Genomic DNA, 24238 nt, shown 5'->3' with positions numbered 1-24238 from the left:
TCCCCACCTCTCTTCCCAGATAGCTTCTCCCTACAGTTGATGACTATATCTACACTAGCAGCAGCTGGAGCCATCCCTAACTCAGGTTCCTCTTTCAGCCAGGATTGCAACCTCAGGTGAGGGATCATGGAATCATAGAGTTGGAAGAGACCACAAAGACCATCAAGTCCAACCCCCTGCCATGCAGGAGCACACAATCAAAGCAGTCCTGACAGATGTTCACCCAGCCTTTGTTTAAACATCCAGAGACTCTACCACTCTCCAAAAAAGTGAATTCCACTGAAACCCCTGACAGTCAGAAAGTTCTTCCTGATTAGGTAGAATCTCTTTTCCTGCACCTTGAATCCCTTACTCCATGTAAACAAGCTTGCTCCCTCTTCTATATGACATCCCTTCAAATATTTAAACATAGCTTTCATGTTCCCCCCTTAAACTTCGTTTCTCCAGACTGAACATCCCCAGCTCCCTAAGTCTCTCTTCTTAGGTCATGGATTCCTGACTTTTTACCATTTTGGCTGCCCTCCTCTGGACACGTGCCAGCTTGTCATCGTCATCATCAACAACCTTTTATTGGCATGAGTTTAAAATACAACAGAGAGGTTGAGGAGAATCAAATTAAAATAAGTAGGTTCAGACATTTCCAGCAGTTAAATCAATCAATCAATCAATCAATCAATCAATCAATCAATCAATCAATCAATCAATCAATCAATCAATCAATCAATCAATCAATCAATAAACTAGAATCTGTGGCGAATCTGTTGGGCCAGCGCCAGGAATTTGGCAACGTCTAGGGATCTCTGAGGAGACTGATCACAAAGCAGATAGAAAGATTTGACCTTGTCTGATGAGTAGGCATAGTTCTCAGTATATGGGTCTATATATTGTTTTCTAGATGAAGCATATAGTTCGCAATCTAGGAGGATGTGCTCGATTGTTTCGATGGCTTTTGTGAGCAGGGACACGTTCTTTGTTGGTATGAGATCTGGAGAAATCTGCCACTCAGGACTGCTGAGGGTAGGGCGTTCAGTCTGGCTAGCATTAAGGTACGTCGGAGGTAACGGACAAAAGATATATTGTAAAAATACCTTGGTAGCCCTTTACTGAAGGGGGGAAGGTAGGAGCCCTCCGGTAAAATGCCCTTCATGTGCTGAGTAGAAAGCAGTTGGTTTTCAGCATCAAGTAGCCTTAGCGGCAGAAGTTTGACTATTTGCGCTTCGTCCACGTTTATGAAGAAATTTAAAGCAAAACCTAACGAATTAATTTTTTTCTTGATCAGAAGACTCCAAGAGGAGAGATAGGAATCCGAGAGCATTCGCTTTGTTAGGCTGTCCTGTTCTGATAGAAAATGGAGGCGCAGCCAGTATCGAAGCGAGGAGAGCCATATACGTGTTTCGAGAAGATTTAGACCTAATTCCAAGCATAAGGAGAGATATAACACGCTGTTCGAAATTCCAAGTAGTTTGCAAAAAAAGCTAGATTGTATAGACTCAAGAGGCTTTAGATTATGATTTAGCCAGATTGGGGCGCCATACAATGTTTTTGGAATCAGTCTGCCGTCAAAGGCTCTCACAGCTGCTGGGATGCATTGACCCCCTTGGGAGTAGAAGAACCACCTAATTGCTGCTGCGCACTGATTGGTGGAGAGGGAATTGTGCTTGTACTGCTCGGTCCAATTCAGATTATATTGGAAACGGATTCCCAAGTAGTTGAAACTTTTGACTTGGTCAATTCTGTTCCCACTGATAGACCATGCTGATGGCTTCCACGATTTTGAGAATGTCACAATTTTGGTCTTCTCATAGTTTATTGTAAGTTGATTGCGTTCACAGTAGTCTGCGAAGGCGTGGAGTAAACGTTTCAGGTTTATCTTGGTGCGCGAGAGTAGAACTGTGTCATCGGCATATAGAAGAGTGGCCAAGGGTGCGTTGCCAAGGATGGGAGGGTGAGCTCGAGCGGTTGGAAGGAAATTTGGGAGGTCCTGTAGAAACAGGTTGAAAAGTAAAGGGGCAAGGACACAGCCTTGCTTGACACCAGCTTGTCAATATCCTTCTTAATTTGCGGTGCCCAGAATTGAACACAGTACTCTAGAGTAGAGTGGAGTGGTATAATTACTTCTCTCGATCTAGACTTTATGCTCTTATTAATGCATCCCAAAATTGCATTGGCTTTCTTGGCTGCCATATCCCACTGCTGACTCATGTTTAGTTTATGGTTTACTAAGACTCCCTGATCTCTTTTGCATGTAGTGTTGTCAAGCCAGGTGTCACCCATCCTATATCTGCATTTCATTTTTTCTGCCTAAGTGTAGAATCTTACATTTATCTCTGTGGAAATTTGTTTTGTTAGTTTTGGCCCAGCTCTCTAATCTGTCCAGATCATTTTGAATCCTGCCCCTGTCCTCCAGGGTATTAGCTACCCCTCCTAATTTGGTATCAGCTGCAAATTTGATTAACATGCCCTCTATTTCATGATCCAAGTCACTGATAAAAATATTGAATAGCACTGGCCCCAGGAAAGAACCCTGCGGCATTCCACTGGTCACTTCTCTCCAGGATGAAAATGAGTCTTTGATGAGCACTGTTTGTGTTCGGCCAGTTAACCCATTACAAATCCATCTAACAGTTGCATTGTCTAGTCCACATCTTTCCATTTTACTTGCAAGAATATCATGAGGCACCTTGTCAAAGGCCTTACTAAAATCAAGGTATGCTATGTCCGCAGCATTTCCTTCATCTATCAAGTTTGTCGCTCTATCAAAAAAAAGAGATAAGATTAGTCTGGCCTGGCTTGTTTTTGAGAAACACATGTTGATTTTCAGTGATCACATCTAAATGCTTATAGACTGTCTCATTAATGATCTGCTCTTAATGATTTCGCCCCATTAATCAGGTTATCATTGTTGGTTAGGAGGAGATCTAAAATATTCGATCCCTTTGTCGCATCGTCCACCTTCTGGACCATGAAATTGCCTGCAAGACAAGTGAGGAAATTGTTGGACCTGGTAGTCTTGGCAGAGTTTGACTCCATCAAATATCTGGATAATTGAAATCTCCCATTACTACTATTTCTCTTCTTTGTAAAAGTTTGGACATTTGCTCCAGGAAGACATCATCCAACTCTTCAGTCTGGGGGCGGGGTGGGTGGGTGGGTGGGTCTGTCATAGACCCCCCACAATAAGATCATTGTTGTCTGTCTCCCCCTTAGTTTTTACCCAGATGCTCTCAACCTGGTTCCCAGGATTTAAGTCATGGACCTGCAGACAGGTGTAATCATCCCTGACATATAGTGCTACTCCTCCGCTTTTAAGGAAGACTGTAAAAGGCCCAATGTCATATGGTGTAATCCACAAGTTTTTCTGTGAGCATAAAGAATGATTATAGGGTTTGATGATTCCATCGCAAAAAAAGGTTTGACTGGGTTGCAGTCTCTTGAAACGTATAATCACGCTGGCATGTTAGACTGTTTCTTTTACAAAAGACATTTGGCCTGAAACATGTCAGTATATAATTAGGAGAGAGAACTGGACGTGGCCCCATCCAAATTAGCATGAGATAAGTGATGGGGCAAGCCAGGCTGACCACAGGGTGGGTAAATCAAGGTCGCTTGCCTGCATGCAACCAGGCATTGATGACGAATCTCTGTAGCCTGCGAGAGGAGAGGCGGCGGTGGCGGCGGCGGCAGCGGCGGCAGTGTACCCAGGCAGAGTGCGGCCTCTGCTCGTCTTTTGTGCTGACTCGTGCTCAATTGGTGGCTTCCTTGGTTTGGTCTACAAACAAAGCACAGAAGTGGTTCTGGTGGGTTTTCCAGGCTGTGTGGCCGTGGTCTGGTGGATTTTGTTCCTAACGTTTCGCCTGCATCTGTGGCTGGCATCTTCAAAGGTGTATCACAGAGGGAAGTCTGTTACACATTGTGTCTAAGTGAGAAGGGAAAGTTTAGTGTGGTATATTGTCCATTTTTTAAGTACTGGGAGCCAGGCTTTGCTAATTTTTAACGTCTCTTCTTTCTTATTGAAGTTGTCCTGGTGTTTGTGAATTTCAATGGCCTCCCTGTGCAGTCTGACATAGTAAGCTTCTGAATTGTCCAGAATTTCAGTGTTCTCAAATAAAATATTATGTCCAGTTTTGTTTAATACATGTTCTGCAACTGCAGATTTTTCAGGGTGGTTAAGCTGACAGTGTCTTTTGTGTTCCTTAATACGGGTCTGAATGCTGCGTTTTGTGGTTCCTTTGTAGACCTTTCCACAGCTACAGGGTATGCGATATACTCCTGCAGAAGTGAGGGGGTCTCTCTTGTCCTTTGCTGAGCATAGCATTTGCTGTATTTTCCTGGTGGGTTTGAAGGTGGTCTGTAGGTAATGCTTTTTCATCAGTTTCCCTGTTTGATCTGTGATTCCCTTGATGCATGGTAGAAATATGGAAGAAACAGCCCACCACCAGAAAAATATTCCAGCCAGAACAGCAAAAAAGGCGTGCAAAAAGAGAAAGAGTGCCAGCGGCCCCTACTGGCCAGAGGAGGCCATTACACCGCCACAGCCGCAGAGGGGAAACCCAGAAACGGCTTCCCGTGGCTCCAGCTCACCGCGCAGGACTGGGGGAAGACCTCAAGACCCCTGCAGCGGCCGAAACCAGCGCCAACGTTCCGGAGAGGGACGCAGAAGGCACCGAAATGCAAGACGCCCCTTCTCCTGTTGCTGCCTCTTCTTCAACCAGGCAAGATCGGGAAGGGGGAAGGGTCAACACTGGCTCCTAATGCCCTCTCTGAATCTCCCTTACCAGGCGGCTGGCAACAAGCCTCTGCCCAGGAGCTGGTCAACCTTTTCAAAAAGTCCATGCGGGAGGAAATTAGGACACATCATAAGCGGGGCAGATCACCTTCCTCCTCCCCACCATCCTCTCCCCCCAGATCACCCCAAAACAGTACCACATATAGGGATCCCTTATCCTTCCCAGGGGAAGAAGAGGTCAGTGATGGAGAATGTGTAGATTCAGAACATTTCTCTGAACCCGAGGAAGGGAGCCCAGAACAGGTGGAACAGACCCCAAAATTTTAAATTGAAAACCTTGCCCTGCTCATATCCAAAGCAATTTCCACACTAGATCTGAAGGATTCAGAGGACGTGATAGACCCCAATGCTTCCTCCTCATCCTCCTCCAAACCCATCAAGGGATGCCCCAAAGGGGACAAGAAAATTTTTCCACAAGAGGAATCCAATAAGGAATTCCTCCCCATACCTGAATATTTTCAGCAACGTGCTAAGAAGGAATGGGACAACCCCTCCACAAGTAAAGGGTTCCCTTCTACCTTCAAAAAACTATCTGCTGTCCCAGACTGCATTCAGAGTACGCTGGCTACACCATTAGTCGATGCATCAGTGGCAGCACTCCAGTCTGGAGGCCTGGTTTCAAAAGATAATGACGGTAACATCAAGGATCCCTTAGACAAGCGCGCAGATGTGGTCCTAAAGAGGTTTCATGAGGTCCTGACCATGGCATTCAGGATCTTAGCACCCTCAGCCACCATGGCAAGGGTGGGCATCGTCTGGTTACACAAACTCTTAGACATGATTCCACCTTCACAAAAGGCCATCAGAGAAGGAGCAGAACGCATCCTCCTAACTGTTTCCTTCCTGGCAGACTCTAATTTTGACGCCCTTGTTGTTGTTGGCCGAGCCATTGCCATGGCAGCGGTCCCTAGACGCCTCGCCTGGCTCCGATCCTGGCAAGCGGACCACCACTCTAAACAGCTTGTTGCAGCCTTTTCCTTTCAAGGTGGCCACCTTTTTGGCCAAGAACTGGAACGTATTCTTGTGGAAACCAGAGACAAGAAGAAGTCTATGCCCAAATACTTCCAGTCCGATTTAACATCATCCAAATCTACAACCACCTTCTGTTCTCACAGAACGCTACCCAGGACATCCAGAACCAGTAGACGATGGCAATCCCAACAAGGGTTCCGTAAGAGACCGAACCAGCCTGGCTACAATCACTCCTTTCGTCACCAACCCAAATCGGGAAAGAACTTTGGGAGTGACAGAAACAACAACAACAAGTCCTGACTATGGGACTCCAGTGGGTGGCCGTCTTCAGGAGTTCCAGGAAAATTGGCTGGGCGACCACATGGATGCTTGGACCAGGGAGATCGTCCAATCCGGTTATGCCATCGAATGTGCAAAACTTCCTCCACCTCGCTTCCGCTCCTTCCCTCCCAATTCCAGGTTGGTGAAGGCAGAGAGAACACAACGGGCCATTCAACACCTTCTCTCCATCAGAGCTATAGAGCCGGTTCCACAGCCAGAGAGAGGCTCCGGAATGTTCTGTCACTTCTTTACTGTACCCAAAAGGAACGGAGACTGGAGGGCCATCCTAAACCTCCACTTCATCAACAGTCACATAAAACTTCAACACTTCAGGATGGAGACCCTACGTTCTATCGTGGAGAATCTGAGACCGGGGGACTTCCTAACCTCACTAGACCTGACAGAGGCCTACCTACATATCCCCATAAAACCATCTCACCATCAATTCCTTCGGTTTGCTGTAGGGGAACATCAATTTCAATTCAAAGCTCTTCCATTCGGACTTTTCACAGCCCCCAGGGTTTTCTCAAAAGTCCTCTTGGCACCGATCATCCTTCTGCGTCAACAAGCCATCCACATCCACCCCTACCTGGACGACATCCTAGTAAGATCTTCCTCTCAAGCTCAAGTGAGCAAGGATGTTGCACAAACCCAATCAGTTCTCCGACAACACGGATTCCTGATCAACCTAACCAAAAGCATCACGACACCCTCTCAAGAGATGGAACATCTGGGTGCGATCATCGACACCTCCCAGAATTCCCTCTTCATTCCTTCAGACCAAATCTCCAAATCATGACATCAGTGAAAGTCATCATCATCATCAAGAAGTCCTCCATACTATGTCTAACCAGCATCCTGGGAATGATGGTGTCAGTATTCGACATGTTACAGTGGGGCAGACTCCATGCCCAACCCCTACAGTCGTTCCTTCGCCCTCACCAGTACCAGATTATGAAGAAGGAGGACCATTACTTGATCCTCCCAAATCAACTCAAATCCAGTCTCAGATGGTAGACGAACCAGGACAACTTATCCAGAGGGAAGGTCTACCTTCATCTAAATCGCATAGAGGTGTTCACAGATGCCAGTCTTTTCGGATGGGGAGCCACAGCGAGAGACCAGTTCGTTCAGGGTCAATGGTCCAAGGAGGAGTCCAAGGTTCCCATCAACATCTTGGAAACAAGGGCCGTTTACCTGGCCCTCCTACACTTCCTCCCAATGATCAACAACTCTCACATGTTAGTCTGCACAGATAATGTGTCGGCCAAAGCCTATATCAACAATCAAGGAGGCTCCAGATCCTCTCGGCTTCACCAGGAAGCAATGAAGATTCTATCTTGGTCAGAACATCATCTGCTGTCCGTGTCAGCAGAGCATATACAGGGCCACCTCAACATTTCAGCGGACTGGCTGAGTCGCAAGACCATAGAGGAGGCGGAATGGCAACTCCACCTATCCATATTCCAGATGATCACCCATTGATTCAGCCAACCAATCGTGGACCTCTTCGCATCTGTAACCAATCGTCAAACCACGAGTTTCATGTCCAGGTTCCACCATCCGGAGGCCATAGGAGCGGATGCCCTGTCAACGCCTTGGCCCAAAGGCCTTCTATACGCATTCCCTCCGACTCCAATCTTACCCAAGGTTCTCCGGAAGATTCTGTCAGAGAAGGCACGAGTAATCTTGGTGGCATCCTTTTGGCCACAACGTCCATGGCTTTCATCCATTCTGGACCTCACAATCACGCCGGGATTTCCATTACCGACACCCCAAGACATGCTAATTCAGGGCCCCATTCCCCATCCCAAACCTCAATGGTTCAAACTAACCGCCTGGCTGTTGAACGCAGATTGCTAAAAAAGAAGGGCTACTCAGACCAAGTAACGAACCCCCTCCTGGCCTCTTGTAGAAAATCCACCAACAACATCTACAATTGTTCATGGAAAATCTTTTCGAGATGGTGCAAGAGAAGCAAATCAGTTGATCCTGAACGGCCCGCCGTTTCAGACATCCTAAACTTCCTACAGGAAGGTTTTTAACAGGGACTGCGTAGTTCAACTCTTAGGAGACAAGTGGCAACCCTTTCAACCATCTGCAGTCATGCCCATGACACTCCTATTTCACGTCACCCCAACGTCATCCGTTTCCTTAAAGGAGTTACTCAGCTTCAACCACCGACAGTTCATCGGTTCCCAACGTGGCGCTTACATCTGATACTCTTGGCTCTCACTAAATCGCCATTTGAACCCATCCAGACAATCCACCTTAAGTGGCTTTGGATGAAAACGCTGTTCTTACTTGCCATCTCTTCTGCTAGACGCGTCTCCAAACTTCACGCACTGTCAGTTGTCAAAGAGCGATGTTACTTTCACAAAGATCGAGTAGTGCTAAAACTGGACCCCGCATTCATTCTCAAGGTCCGATCCGCTTTCCACATTAACCAGGACATTGTGGTACCCAACTTCTGCCCCAATCCTTCACATCCAAAGGAGAGACTTTGGCACAACCTAGATGTACGTAGGTCCTTAAAAGCCTTCCTCATATGGACCGAATCCATCAGGAGATCCAATAGCATGTTCATAAACATCTCTCAACCCAATATCGGCCATCAAATGTCCAAAGCAGCCATCAGTCGCACCATTAAGGCATGCATCATCGAAGCCTACAAGGCTTCCAACCAACCTATCCCTCCGGGGATAATGGCCCACTCTACATGCTGTGCTGCAGCCAATGCTACATTTAGGAATCAGGCTTCTGTGTCAGATATCTGCCGAGCGGCCACCTGGTCTTCAGTATCTTCCTTCGTGAGACATTATAAACTCCAATCCATAGCAGCCTCCGAAGCCGTGTTTGGCAGGAGGGTGCTGGAGCACATCATTGGAGACTGATCCTGACCCACCCGATTGGGACACTGCTCTGAGAGGTCCCAGTAAAGATGTCCGCCTACTCCAGTAGTCCATTGGTTACTCACCGTGAAAGGTCCTTCTACTGGAGTGAGAGGCGGACATCTTGGCCCTCCTGGGATCTTCATTAGCCTCCAATTTGCTTCGCGTCCTCCTGCCAAAACACACTTACACACACGAATAACATTCTAACTTGTTTGTAAAATTCGACTCCTTAACCATTCCCGAAAGTCTGGTTATTTTCCAGTTATCAATGTTATGGTTCTTGTTTTGTTGTCTTACTATTGTTGCTTCCTGTGCTGTTCACTTCCTGTGTTTTCCTTGTGGGAGTGTCTTTACTGCTTTGACAGGTGTCCACTGGAGATTAAGGGTGATGCCCTCTCAGACCACAGGAAGTGACAAATTAATTAAGCCTGCCTCCCTGAGATCTGGTTGGGAAACACCCAATAAAGATGTCCACCTCTCACTCCAGTAGAAGGACCCTTCACGGTGAGTAACCAATGGACCGTTTTATTACAAACCACTTTTTAAACTTTTCTAAGTTCCAAAAATAGTTTGCTACAGGCAGGGGGAAGGGCAGGTGGAGCTGCTCTTCCAGACATATTAGTTCAAAAACTTTGTTGGCATTTTGAACTAGTTACAGGTTTCCTGGCATCCAGGCCTGAGTGTCGATTTGGAATAATTCTGAAGCCTGGAATGTGTATGTCAAATTTGATAGGAACCGCTGGCAATTACCTGAGATGTTCCACACACTGGAACCTTCAGTTGTTTTGGCACATGTGGCAGATGCCATCTTTGAACAAGTCTGTTTGTTTTAAAAGAGAAGCCCTGAAGACTTTGCAAAGGGAAGGAGTTCAGAGGTTATTTGCAGGAGGATCTTCCCAACAGCTCCAGGCACAGAACAGGGAGTGGCTTCTTCTTTTTTCAAACTTAGCAAGCCGTTTTATTAAATGGCTTGGTAGGTTTTATAGGCTCTGTCTGCAAGCTTGCTTTTGTTTTCGTTCTGGTCAGATTTTGCCGTGTGCACATGTGCTTATGAAACAGTGATAAATAATAAGACAACAGTTCTCTGGGATTTTCTCGGGGACCTGCAGATGGACCTGGCTTGTATCACCGAGACCTGGGTGCGTGAAGGCGAGACCGTCGCTTTAAGTGAGGTCTCGCCCCCGGGTTTCGCGTGTCTGCACCGGTCCACTGAACCACGGGGCCGAGGCGTGGCAATGTTCGTCCGTAATACCATCCCTTTTAGGGCAGCCCCTGTCCCGGAGATCGATGGTCTAGAGCAGGGGTAGGGAACCTGCGGCTCTCCAGATGTTCAGGAACTACAATTCCCATCAGCCCCTACCAGCATGGCCAATTGGCCATGCTGACAGAAACTTGATAGGGAATGGATTCCCTGAAGTTCCTGAACATCTGGGCTCCGCAGGTTCCTTCACTACTCTACGAGTGTGTCGGCTTGGAGTGGATTTGGCCCAGGAAAGGTTGGCTGTTCTCCTATGGTGTACCCGGTTGCCTAGCAGAGCCGGGAGATAGCCTGCGCTGCTGCTGGAGGTGGTGGCTGACTGGGCGTTGCGGTTCCTTGGGCTTATGGAGTATGGGGACTTCAATGTCCATGTTGACGCCACCTCATGTACGAAGTGGCTCGCGGACCTGGTGTCATCCATGGCATAATTGGCCTCTCCTTGGTAAATTCTGGCCCCACTCGCGAGGCTGGTCACACACTGGACTTGGTCGCCCGAATTAGGGGTTAATATGGTCATATCCTCTATTATTAGAGTGCCATGGTCTGACCATTATGCCCTGAAGGTTCGGATGGACGAAACACAACAACCCTGTCTAGGCGACCGGGCGTATTTTTTGTCGCCGCCCGTGGAGACTTATGGATCCTATTGGATTCCTAGATACTCTGCCGGGACTCTGAACCCACGGCACCCTCGGCGGGCTAGTGGAAGACTGGATTCCGTCTTTCCGATGCCATCGAGGTGATTGCCCCGGCGTCCTCTAAGCCTTTCGCTGACTGGCTCCCTGGTACACTGAGGAGCTACGCGGTATGAAGCGGGAACTTAGATGACTAGAGCAGTGTGGAGGAAAACTGCATTGGCCGAGGCCATCTGTGAACATCTTATAGGGCGTTTATGAAGAAGCCTATGAGGTGGCGAAGGAAGCCCGAAGAGTTTTCTTCTCCTCCTCCCACCGGCGTCTGCTAGCCACTGCCCAGCACAATTGTTTAGCATTATTAGGTCCTTGACCTCATTGTCCTTGAGGGTCACAAACTGTCAATTGGCTATTAGCTTTGTGAGGCATTTTATGAGCTTTTGCAGATAAAGTCATGGCTCCACCACGACCTACCATACGCCTTAGAGACAATAGCGAGCTGGAGGCTCCCTTGCCATCTTCTGGCCCTTGCTTGGCCCAGTTCTCCTGCTCACCGAGGAAGCCTAATGGAAGCAGGGCCCTGGCTGCTGTTAGACCTACTACCTGTCCTCTGGATCCGTGCCCCTCTGGCGTGCCGAAGGCGGGCTTCTGACCCCACCTGTTGAGTATCACCAATAGCTCCCTTGAGCAAGGAGTTTTCCTGGAGGGTTGAAGGAGGCAGTGGTCCGCCCACTCTTGAAAAGACCATCGTTAGATCTGGTGATCCTGGCCAATTACTGCCCGCTTCGAATCTTTAGTTTCTGGGAAGGTAGTGAGAGAAGTGGTGTTAAGGCAACCGAAGGGTTTCCTGGAAGGGACACATCGGCACCGATCCCTTCCAGTCCGGTTTCGTGCTGGGCATGGGGCCGGAGACTGTTATAAAATAGCCGTCACAAGATCTGCTCCACTTACAACTAGACGAGGCCGGATCGGCTGCTGTTTTGTTAGATCTAACCGCAGCGTTTGATATGAGTCGATCCGACCTTTTGACCCACCGCCCTGGCAGCTTCGGGGTCGCGAGGCACTGTCCTTGAAGTGGATTGCCTTGTTTCTCGGGACCGGATGCAGCAAGTGGTGTAGGGATAGCGTCCCGAGGTGCTACCGCTTCATTGCAGGAGTGCCTCAGGGCTGTTGTCCCCACTATTATTTAACATCTATATCGACCCCTTGCTCAGTTGGTGCGGGAACTTTAGACGGCGTGTCATCAATATGCCGATGACACTCAGCTCATTCTGGTGATGGAGGAAGCGGCCGCCGCCCCTGCGGCTCTCCAACATTGTTTGGGGGCGTGGCTGGTTGGTTGAAACAGAGCAGGCTGAAACTGAATCCGCCGAAACTGAGGAGATCCTCTGGCTGAGGCGTGGGGAGGAGGTTGGGAATTTCCAGCTGCGGTGTGGGGAGGGGCTCTATTGGCACCAACCCCTCTGTCCATGGCCTGGGGTCCACCTGGATTCGTCTCTTTCAATGGAGACCCAGGGTGGCCCATATAACCCGGTAAAGCGTTTTCATCTTGTCGAGCCCGGCTGGCTCCCTTCCTCTCCAGCTGACTTGGCCACTGTGGTCCATGCAGCGGTCACCTCCAGGTTAGACTATTGCAGCGCTTCTGGCTCTCACGTGGGCCTTCCCTTGCGTCTGATTCGGAGATTGAAGATGGTCCAGAATGCAGCGGCGCGTATGCTTACAGGAGGTGCCATGGGAGACCATATCTCGCAGTAACAGTAGTAGGCTTTGCATTGGTTTATGCAATTGAATGCGAATCATTTTCAAGGTGTTGGTGTTAACCTTTAGGAGGCCTGTGGCCTGGGGCCTCGTACCCTCAACGGGACCATCTTACTCCATATGTCCCGAACCGGTCTCTGCGTTTGGCAGAGGCCAATCTACTGGTGATCCCTGGCCCCTCCATGATACAGCTGGCCCCTCCATGATACAGCTGGCCTCCACCAGCCTGGTAGAACGCTCTTCCTCCAGCTGTCCGGGCCCTGTGGGACCTCGTTGAGTTCCGCAGGGCCTGCAAGACTGAGCTGTTCCACCGGGCCTTTGGTGAGACTAGCCGTTGATAGGGGCCCCCTCCCTCCCTCTCTTCTTGTTCTTCTTTGACATCATGAAGACCTATAAACCCCCACTCTGGGGCTTCTGTGGGAATGGTAGTAGGCGCCATCTGGAACTAAAGTATTAATGCTGCATTTTAATAGAGTAAGGTTTATTTTTATCAGAGCCATCCTAATTTATATTTATATTGTATTTTAATTGATTGTGCTCTTTATATTGTTCACCGCCCTGAGCCCTCCGGGGAGGGCGGTCTATAAACCAGATAGATAGATAGATAGATAGATAGATAGATAGATAGATAGATAGATAGATAGATAGATAGATAGATAGATAGATAATCTATCTGATAGATAGATAGATAGATAGATAGATAGATAGATAGATAGATAGATAGATAGATAGATAGATAGATAGATAGATAGATAGATAGATAGATAGATAGATAGATAGATAGATAGATAGATAGATAGATAGATAGATAGATAGATAGATAGATAGATAGATAGATAGATAGATAGATAGATAGATAGATAGAGGCAGAATATGTTCCTGATAGGACATGCATCATGTTGCCAGTGTTTACAAAATGGACTTTCGTTTCACATGGAGATCATGGAACTAACCGTTGCTACACTTAGCAGCAGGAGTAGGAGTAGATGGTTTTTATATCCCACTTTCTGCTACCTTTAAGGAGTCTCAAAGTGGCTTGCAATCACCTTTCCTTCCTGACCCCGTGCAGGCACCTTGTGAGGCAGGTTAGGCTGAGAGTTCTCAGAGGACTGTGACTGGCCCAAGTCATGCAGCAGGCTTCTTGTGGACCACACTAGAGTTTGCTGCTCCTATGAGAGCCAGCCTGGTGCAGGGGTTGAGAACAGGTGGACCTGATTTGGAAAACTGGCCTCTGGAGATCACTTGTAATCCTGGGAGATTTCTAGGCCCTGTTTTGAGGTTGACAATGCTAAGCTGAATATGAACAGGCACCTTCTCACTCCAGGAATCTGCCCTTTCCTCCAGTGAGTAGAACCCATTCTGGATGAAGCCTAAATTCAGGCCCTTTGGTGAATCTCTCCATTTCCTTCACACAGACCTCCAAGTTTAGTTGCCGGGAACAAACTGACTGACTGGACTCCAGTCCATGGAGGCCCTTGCATTGGGGCTTCCTGGCAAACTAGAAGCTGAAGAAGGGAGGCAGGGAAACTGGAGGGCAGCGTGGACTGCAATGATGCCTGGTTGCTTTGTGCCCATAGTTCGTCCGGCTGTTTGGAAAACATCCATTGGACCTCCCCCAGTCTGCCTCCTAAGTAGCAAGACAAAGGGGGGACATCTCATTGCTGGGCTGTTACCTGTATTATCCCATGTTATTAACTGTGATTGCATTACTTTTTGTCTTGATATATTAATCTGTTTCTTTCATTTGGTTCCTAATAATGGTCCCAGATGAGCGAATGTCCACTTTTGTTCCAGTTGTAGACAATGATGGTCGTTTCCCCACTTTCCTTTTGACACGCGCAACTCGCAGCAAGTAACGCGGGGTCCAGCCGCACTCCCCACTACAACGGCGACAACAACAAAGCGGCTCCAAATCCGCCACTCTCCCACACCCTCAGCGTGCGTCATATCTGTTCCTGGATGGAACAGCGCCTTTTGGAAAACCTCGCACAGAGCGCGGGGCAGTGAGGAAGCCCGGGGGGGGGGGGGGTGCTCCGGGTTTGAGTTTCCCACCCTTGGCAGTGATGTGTAGTCCTTTGCCCAATAAGGAAGCAGTGGGCTGTGCACAAGTGCACAGCCTTTTTTTTTAATTTTGGAGAACAGAGATCAACGTGTATTTGACCCTACGTTGCAATGTAGGGTCAATTACATAGCAATGCAAGGGAGCACTCACTGAAAGCCTAGTATTTAGCCATATCTGCCATTAGTTTCCGTAGCTTAACTAGTTAATGCACCATTCTGTCTGCTTGTTGATGCACTGTGAAAGGTTGCTAGTTCTAGTCCTTCCAGGGACAACTGATTTTTTTTTAAAAGAAGAAAAGCGTCTATGAAGGAATTGGGGCTGATTTTTGACCAGGACAATTTTTTTCTGTTTGGGCTGAACGTAGCAGGATTCTGAAACACCAGACACAGCACAATGAATCCCCACAGTTTCTGTCCCCAGCGTCATCATGAAGCCACAAGTGAACAACCAGGAAGTTCAGCAAATTTTCGCACCGCAACGTGCTGGCCAATCAAAAGCCAGCACCAAAAGCAGGGAACTCGGATTGGGCAGCTTTGTGATGACGTGTGCATGTGGGGACGTTTCAACGTTGATTCCAGGAAGGAATTTTTTTTTAAAAAAAATAAAGGTTCAGCCTCCAAAACGGGACTCCAGCCAATCATAACAGAGACCCGCCCTGCCGATCGCGGCAGACAGCGGGGCCGTGGGAAGTGCTGCATCTAAAAAACCGCAGTTCCCCTAATGGACAAACTGCAGTGGGGAACATTAACCCGCGCTCAAGAACATCCGGTTCTTACAAGCCCGGTCTGCCTCCACTTTAATTCTGAAGTGGGGAAATGACCGGTGTTAGTCTCCCAAAGGCAGCTGCTGATTAGTCCTTTCTAACTGTGCCTCTTTATAAGTGCCAAATCACATTAGGTTGTCTTCTAATTAATTATGGTTTGTTATAATTATTGGCCCAGGTCATGCATGTGGATTGTTTCCACCAGGTTTTGGGATGGCCAGTGGGCTCACAGGTTTGCAGGGATTGTGTGGAGGCTCCAGTGGTATGAATGGGTGCATCTGGGCAGTTTTACGTTAAAGCTCTTGTGATGTATACAATTCCAGCAGTTCAGAGGAAGGTTCCTGTTACACAAATGAAGGGGTTGGGTATTTGCCACCAGGCAGCAGTGCTTGGTTCCTATGAATGACACCTTCCTGTTATCCCAGAAAAGGACAGGAGTCCCCAGGGCTTCTGAAAATGTCCGGTGGGTCTGCCGTGGGTAGGGACAACGCCTCAATCAAATAAAGAATTTCAAGAACAAGAATAGAAAAGAAAAATCAGATTGATTTTTAGCAAAAAAATGAGACAGCGCACTGCTGCTAGGAGTGTCTTTTCTTTTAAGGGGTGGCTTCTGAGACAGCCCTGCCAATTGGGATTTCCTGCATAAATCCCTTTTTAGTGTGGATATAATCCATGAGCATCTGCCAAGAAATTATTCATCACAATCTTTATTGAAACAAATGGAAGGAATAGGACACGGCCGTGGTTTACTGGAGCTCTGCTTGTGCGGCAGAATTTCCTGGTGGCCTGTGTCTTAAATCATGAGGTTCAGTCTGAAGTCATAATAGCTGATGAAATACTGTGCAGACAGAGGCAAATGTCCCACCTCTGGGTTTTCCTCGAGTGTTGCATGTGTCTGTGCTGGCTCATACCATACTCTGCGCCTTCTCAAGGGTAGTTTACCAATTCAGTGCCTTGTCATTATGTCTATAAAGCCTTAAACTCTACGTGTGTCTTTTCCCCCAGACTTACATTGGTTCCATTGTTGCCTCAGTCAACCCCTACAAAATCATTCCTGGCCTGTACGACCGAACCACAGTGGAGCTATACAGCCGGCACCGCCTGGGAGAGATTTCACCTCATATTTTTGCAGTGGCAAATGAATGCTATCGCTGCCTATGGAAGCGTCATGACAACCAGTGTGTTCTCATCAGGTACCCAAATAGAGTTTCAATTACTCCTGTTGCTGAATGTTGTGAGTTTGAAAGGGAGGCGAACCCCTGCCGGGGTTTGAGAAATGGGGAGGAGGAGGGAGGTGCTCTGACTCTTTCCCCCACAATCCCTTGAATCCTGAGCGTGGTGGAAGTGGGGCTTTGCAGCGTGCTCCCGCTCACTCCTCCAGCGATGCAGCTGCCTGTGCTGGTGGTCATCTAATTTTAAAAAACCTTGTCCACCCTTCGGCTCCAGCCTGTTCTCTGGGGTCCTCGTTCTCTCTTCCCTTCCCCACTGGGCTGCGTCTTGCTGTGCAGAGGATTAATGGGCCACCACTGATTCTTAAATAAGCACATACCCCACCCCACCCCAAGAGTTTCGAAAGCCTGTAAATAGTCAAAAAACAGTAATGACAACTCCTTGAAGGGGCCTGATTGGTTTGATCTACTTAATTGAAATTTCTTTCTCTCTCTCTATTGTTTAGCACAACTGTGTGCTAATTTAATGAGGATCAAATGATTTCCTGGGCCTTGATGCTGCTTGGTATTCTGAGAGCTGTGGCTGCAGTAATTTCATTTATAGGAGTTGGCGTGACTGTTGTGCCATGCACTTTCCTGTGCTTTTTTGTCCCATGCAAATGACATTGGGACCTTTATAGTTCCAGCCCAGACTAACAGTAAAATCCTGTCAATCCTGTCTCATTCCTGACAGGAAATTAATTGCTGCTTTTAGTATCTTTTTTAAACGTATGCAGTGGCATTGCACTAGAGCTAGCAACCTGTCAGGAAAACAGCGTGTCTGCTGAGAAAACCCACTCCTTAGAAGCCAGTTTTGCCCATGGTGATTCCTGCTTGGAATGTAATTTTGATTAGGAATTCAAAAAGGGGAATTGGTATTTTTAATGGAAGACCACAAGGAAAACGTTTTAAACTGGTGGTACATGATTGTACGTTTGACTGTTATTCCTCCATGAAAAAGAACTCCCTGCATATAAAACAGCATCGCATGGAGGTGGCTGGACTGGAACTTTCCTGGGTTGGCCCCCTGATGGTCTGGAGGAACAACAGTCAGTCATGCAGTTTCTCACATGAACTCTCTGAAGTAATGCAGCCTCATGAAATGCTGTTCACTGTGACTGTATTCCATGTTGAGGCTGGCTCTTAATATGAAAATGGTGTATTGATTGCATGATTGCTCATGCGTGTATTTCCCTGTAAGTGCATAAGCTTGGAAGATGGGTGGTCCAGATATTATTCCATGAGTCTTTTCATATATCATTTTCAGGCTGGGGGAGGGGATTCATATTATGTGGGTAGAAATACTAGTCTGGATCCATCCAGTATGTGTATCAGTCTAATTCTTCAAAATACTATGTGTTAGTGTCCGTAATGTCCCTCCCTGGTTTAGGGTCCCTGCTGGCAACAGGAAGGACTGTAGCTAGCATCTCCACTGAAGCATCACAGAGAAGGCCTGTGCCTCCAAGTATAGGCAGCAATCTCAAGCTATGTACCTGTTCCTCTGGGAGAGCGCAGTCCACTCCAGGACAGCCAGTGGCACCTCAGTCGTGTCTGGACTGCACTTCCATTTATGCACCCTTGTCAATCCTGTTATCATCTCTTTAAAAACTCTTTGTGGGCTGAGAGATGAGGCAGGCGTCTGGAAGGATGTTCATTACAAACAAGCCAAGTGCCTTCAGTGAGAGCCAGTGGCTGCAGAGAAGAGGCAAAGCGTGACAGCCAGAGGCAGCCCTGCCAAGAAGACGTGGGGGTGGGACGAGGTCCTTGAAAGTGTCAAAAATAAGTGGCTTTTCATCATGTAGACAGCAGGAAATCCTTTCACCGTTTATGGGGGGGGTGGGGGTGTTGTTCTTGGCTATGGCTGACAAAAGCGGCCGTGGTGTCTTGTCGGTGATTGAGTGTGTCTATTGATATTCTTTCATCTGTGTCCTGTGACAGGCATGATTCATGATAGGTGATACTATTGGCTGACTTCTTAACAAAAGTTTTTCAATTTCCGGAGTGTTGACATGTTTGTCACTATGCTGGAAAAGTTCCCAGAGCATAGTTGGTTGGACCCCTTTAGAAAAAGAGGAGGCCCTGAAGCATGTAAAGTGTTTGCCAGGGCCGGATTCTCCTTTATTGCTGCCTTTGCCTGTGACAAGGCTTGAATGCTGGGCAGCGAAGGGAAAAGGTTCTAACAAATGAAAGGGCAGGGATGCACAGAGAAGTATTAGATAGAATAGAATAGAATAGAATAGAATAGAATAGAATAGAATCTTTATTGGCCAAGTGTGATTGGACACACAAGGAATTTGTCTCCGGTGCATATGCTCTCAGTGTACATAAAAGAAAATACATTTGTCAAGAATCATAAGGTACAGCACTTAATGATTGTCATATAGGTCTAGTAAGCAATCAGGAAACAATCAATAGTAATAAAAACATAAAATGTAAAATCATAAAATAAAATGAAATGTCAGCACAGGCTATAGTCATACAGTCATAATTGGGAGGAGATGGGTAATAGGAATGATGAAAAAAGTAGTGCAGTAATTATATAATAAATATATAATAAATAGTTTGACATTATCGAGGGAATTATTTGTTTAACAGAGTGATGGCATTCGGGAAAAAACTGTTCTTATGTCTAGTTGTCTTGGTGTGCAGTGCTCTGTAGCGACGTTTAGAGGGTAAGAGTTGAAACAGTTTATGTCCAGGATGCGAGGGGTCAGTAAATATTTTCACAGCCCTTTTTTGACCCGTGCAGTATACAGGTCCTCAATGGAAGGCAGGTTAGCAGCAATTGTTTTTTCTGCAGTTCTGATTATTCTCTGAAGTCTGTGTCGATCTTGTTGGGTTGCAGAACCAAACCACACAGTTATAGAGGTGCAGATAACAGACTCAATGATTCCTCTGTAGAACTGTATCCAGTCAGCTCCTTGGGTAGTTTGAGCTTCCTGAGTTGGCGCAGAAAGAACATTCTTTGTTGTGCTTTTTTTAATGACATTTTGATATTAGGTGTCCATTTTAGGTCATGAGATATGATGGAGCCTAGAAATTTAAAAGGTCTCTACTGTTGATACTGTGTTGTCTAGTATTGTGAGAGGAGGTAGGATGGGAGGGTTTCTCCTGAAATCTACCACCATTTCTACGGTTTTAAGTGTGTTCAGTTCTAGATTGTTCCAGTGGCACCCACGAGGCTAGTTGTTCAACCTCCCGTCTGTATCGCGGTTTCATCGTTGTCTCGAATGAGACCAATCACTGTTGTATCATCTGCAAATTTCAGTATTTTAACAGATGGATCATTTGAGATGCAGTCATTGGTATACAGAGAGAAGAGAAGTGGTGAAAGTACACAGCCTTGGGGGGCCCCTGTGCTCATTTTACAGGTGTCTGATGTAATTTTTCCTAGCTTCACCTGCTGTTTCCTATCTGTTAGGAAGCTTGTGATCCACTTACAAATATGCTCAGGTACTGTTAGCTGATTTAGTTTCGTTAGAAGAATGTCCGGTCTGCTAGTATTGAATGCTGAACTAAAGTCAACAAAGAGGACCCTTGCCATAGGTCTTTGGCGATTCAAGATGCTGTAGGATATAGTGCAGAACCATATTAACAGCATCATCTGTCGATCGATTTGCTATCGGTATGCAAATTGCAAGGGGTCCAACAGTGGATCCGTGATGGTTTTCAAATGGTACATCACTAGCCTTTCAAAAGTTTTCATAACTACAGATGTTAGAGCAACTGGTCTGTAGTCGTTCAGTTCCTTGATGGAAGGCTTCGGCACTGGGACGATAGTGGAGTGTTTGAAGCAGGAAGGAACATAGCACATCTCTAGTGATTTGTTAAAGATTTGGGTGAAGATGGGGGCCAATTGGACAGCACAGACTTTTAGGCAAGAAGGTGTTATCTTGTCTGGGCCTGGTGCTTTTCCAGGCTTCTGTCTGTGAAATAGATCTTACACTTCCTTTTCTGAGGTCACCAGGGGTTGTAAAACCAACGAAATGGAGTTCAGTTATATAGGAAGTTTGGCTATTGTTGGTGCATCTGAGATAGAGGTTGTGGAGAAAGGTGACTGTAGATTGTTTTCAAACCTACAGTAGAACACGTTCAGGTCGTCTGCCAATTGCTGATTTCCTTCAGCTTGGGAAGGTGGTTTACTGTAACCGGTGATATTTTTGAGAGTTTTCCACATGTTTGCTGTTTTGTTTGGTGAAAACTGATTTTTTAGCTTTTCAGAGTAGTTTCTTTTTGCTGCTCTGATCTCCTTTGTTAATACATTTCTGGCCTGATTGTACAGCATTCTATCACCCTTTCTGTAGGCCTCTTCTTTGGAACGACGTAACTGCTTAAGTTTAGCTGTGAACCAAGGTTTGTTGTTACTATATATACGCAAGTTCCTGGTTGGTATACAAAGATCTTCCCAGAAGCTGACATATGATGTTACAGTATCTTCACAGAAGCTGACATATGATGTTACAGGTGAACCATTAGAGGTGACGGGGTCTTTGGAGGGTTGTGTGAATAGTGGTCTTCTTTCCGGACTGGTTTCCTGCACGTACAGGGTCAGTTTTGTAACTGTCTCTTCCAAAGGTCATGATTTTGAGTGTCTTCTGGGGTAAGGTTCTTTGCCCGCAGGTCTTCATTGATTGTGTCCATCCACCGTTTTTTGGGTCTGCCACGTGGGCGGCATCCACCAGGTTCAAGGTCAGGGCTTTCTTTGCTACGTATGTTTCCTCATGGTATGTGACGTGGCCATACCACCTTAGCCGTGCCTGCCTCATGTACTGGTGTTATTTTATTAAAATAACAGTTGGTGTTATGTCATCATTCGGCACATGGTCTCGAACAGTGTCAGGTTTAGCATCCATCGTACAATCCTCATTTCCATGACATGTAGGGTTTGTTCATGTTTTCTTGTCTGGCCAGCATTCGGCTCTGTACAGCAGAGGCGTATCTAGGAAAACTGGAGCCTGGGACAAAACCTGAATCCCCCCCCCCCCACCATGAGCCAAACACTCAAACCCTTCCCAACCACGGCCAAACAATGATTTTTTGCACCAGCTCACAAAACACCTCCCACCCCTACCAAAACATACATGGCTCTCTCCCCACCAACGCTCTTTCCTAATTTTGTCCTCACACCAACCCTATGAGGTAGGTTGGTCACCTGAGAAGCAGCTCCAAGCCAGTGCAAGTGGGTATTAAGCATGTAAATCTCTCACAAATCACCCCCAGCAAAACAATTACCAAACAAATGTCAGCAGCATCTCTCACAAAACACCTCCAGTGGAATCCAAACAGCATCACTTTCAATGGTATTTAAATTAGGGAGCCCAGATTATTCTTTTAAATCCACCTTAAAGGGAAAATCTGGGGTCTGTAAGGTTGTGGTTTGATTTGTATTTTCTGCTTGGCCAGCCTGGCCTTGGTAACATTCCACGAATTGGGCTGCATGCCCGGGATGGCTGTGTTCGTTAACCTTGCTGTCTGCGGTTATCATATATGTTTGAAGCTTGCCTTTCTCTTTCGGGGGAAACTGTGTTGGGAGTTGTGGGCGGGAGTAGAATTGTCCGTAAAAGCGGCGAACGGATGGGGGAAGGTCAGAATCTGCATTTCGTGTACTGTGCATCATGAAGTTTAAGAAATAAAGAACTCTTTGAAGTTACTTAATTTCTAGTCCTTTCAGGTTCCTTACATTATGCAGATTCTCATACTTCTTTTTCGGATTGAAAGTGGCGTCTAAACCACTCCATCCGTTCCTGTGGATCTCTGATGTCGTCTAACATGCAGAGATTGGGATTCCTGGGTCCGCTGAATGCGGAATACGAGGAGGGTGTGGTAACCCCCAAAGAGGGTTACCTCTCCTCTCTCCCGGCATCCACTGAACCGGAGGAACCAGCGGAATCTATCTCCCTGGTGACCCTCTCCAAGCCTCGGCTCAGCCGAAGCATGGCCTTTCTCCAACTGCAAGAGCAAGTGGACGAGGCTGCCCTGATGGCCCGACGCACGGTCTCTGCTGAACGTCTTGAGGTTCGTCAGGAGTTCTACGATCCGGGTGGCGGGGTGTCGATGGATTGTGCCCCTCGAGAGCGGCACATCACCACCTGCCAACATGTGGATTACAAACCGGTGATGCGGACGGTCACCGAGGAAATTGGATTGTCAGCCATCCATGGAGACACCCAGGGGTCTCTGGAGAAATTCTTGATCATTACCTCGATGAGCCTCCTCCTGAACATCAATGGCAGAGCACCGGAGCACGCCCGAAGGGTTCTCGCTCATCAGCACCTCGAGATTCAATGGAATTCACCTTGCCTGCGACTGAAGACGCATCCAAAGGTGTTGTGGATTTAACACGAGGGTCCCGGGTTTGACTTTCCTTTGCAGAGGATACCCGCGTCCGGGATCCTCCGGACTCTGAGGAGCTTCAAGGGCGACTGCCCTACCTAGAGTGGAGCTGGACCAGCCCCCTGAACCAGACCTGGACCGTTGGGCCGAACAACTTGAAGCTCTCGAAGTGGCCAAACGTGATTGGCAACAAGAACGTGAAGCTCTTGAGAAGGAACGCGAACAGCAATGCCAAGAATTTGAGATGGAATTAGCACGTGAAAAGGAGGTCCTCCGGCAACAATACCTCCAGGATCTTACAGTCCATGATAAAGTGATGGAACAGTCCAAGCTTGACCTCCAACGTCAGCGGGACAGTTTGAAAGCTCTTCAAACCCAGAGTGAGGTCGACTCTGCGAAGCAGCAGGCCGAGCGGGGAAGACTGCAGTGTGAAAGAGACGCCCTGGATTACAGACGGAATGCCCTTGCACGCAAAGAGAGGGAACTTGCCGACATGGAAAGAGTGCTCCAGATGGACAGAGGGGCAACTCAGGCCGCCCCAACCCGAGCGGACGCTGCGACGAGGGCTCGACCCTCCGTCACCCCAACCCGACCTGACACTGTGCCGAGGGATCGCTCCCCTGTCGCCGCAGTCCCCAGAGCCGCATTGATGGGTCCCCCTCGCATAGCGAGCCCCCAGCCGCAACCCAGGGTGATTCACCCCCCAGCACCAGGATCGCCACCGCTGGCTCAAGCACCCGCTCCCGCACCACGGATGGTGCCGGCAGCAGGTAGAGGCTTTCCTCGACCTCACATTCCAGCGCGTTTTGATGGGACCGCTTCTAAGTTACCTTATTTTATCCTACAATTGGATGCCCACATGCAGGAGTTTGATGATCTTTATCGTTCAGAGGCGGAGAAAATTCGGGACATTGGATCCGTATTGGATGGAGAGGCTGCTAAGTGGTTCGTGGAATTATATGAACTGCAGGCTGATGAACTCCAAACCGTAGCGGCATTACTCCAGGGGCTCCGGCTTCGTTTTGAAGATAAAGACGTGGTAAACAAAGCCATTAAGACTCTTAAAACCATTAAGCAAGGCAACTGATCCTTTGCTGATTTCGCCCGAGAATTCCGAGCAGCCGCCAGCAAACTGCCTGATTGGCCGGAGCGCATGAAATGCGAATATTTCTATGAAGCGGTAGATCCTGACATTTGCACTTGGGCAGTCATGCACCATGAACCACACACTATAGCAGAATGGATTGAGGT

At 47.5% G+C, this 24238-nt stretch overlaps 1 protein-coding gene across 4 annotated transcripts in view; it reads left to right on the top strand.

The window, feature by feature from the left end:
• MYO10 (myosin X) overlaps positions 1-24238 on the top strand; it is a 293414-nt gene that overhangs the window by 124635 nt on the left and 144541 nt on the right. For all 4 annotated transcript variants that reach the window (XM_048508398.1, XM_048508397.1, XM_048508396.1 and 1 more), the window contains one exon: positions 16452-16639. In XM_048508398.1, coding sequence (XP_048364355.1) covers positions 16452-16639 — 188 coding nt within the window. The remainder of the gene's footprint in view (positions 1-16451; positions 16640-24238) is intronic.

Source organism: Sphaerodactylus townsendi, linkage group LG09, assembly GCF_021028975.2.
Source record: "Sphaerodactylus townsendi isolate TG3544 linkage group LG09, MPM_Stown_v2.3, whole genome shotgun sequence".
NCBI lineage: Eukaryota > Metazoa > Chordata > Lepidosauria > Squamata > Sphaerodactylidae > Sphaerodactylus > Sphaerodactylus townsendi.
Note: the sequence above shows the minus strand (reverse complement) of the source record. Positions and strands in the feature narration are given on the sequence as shown.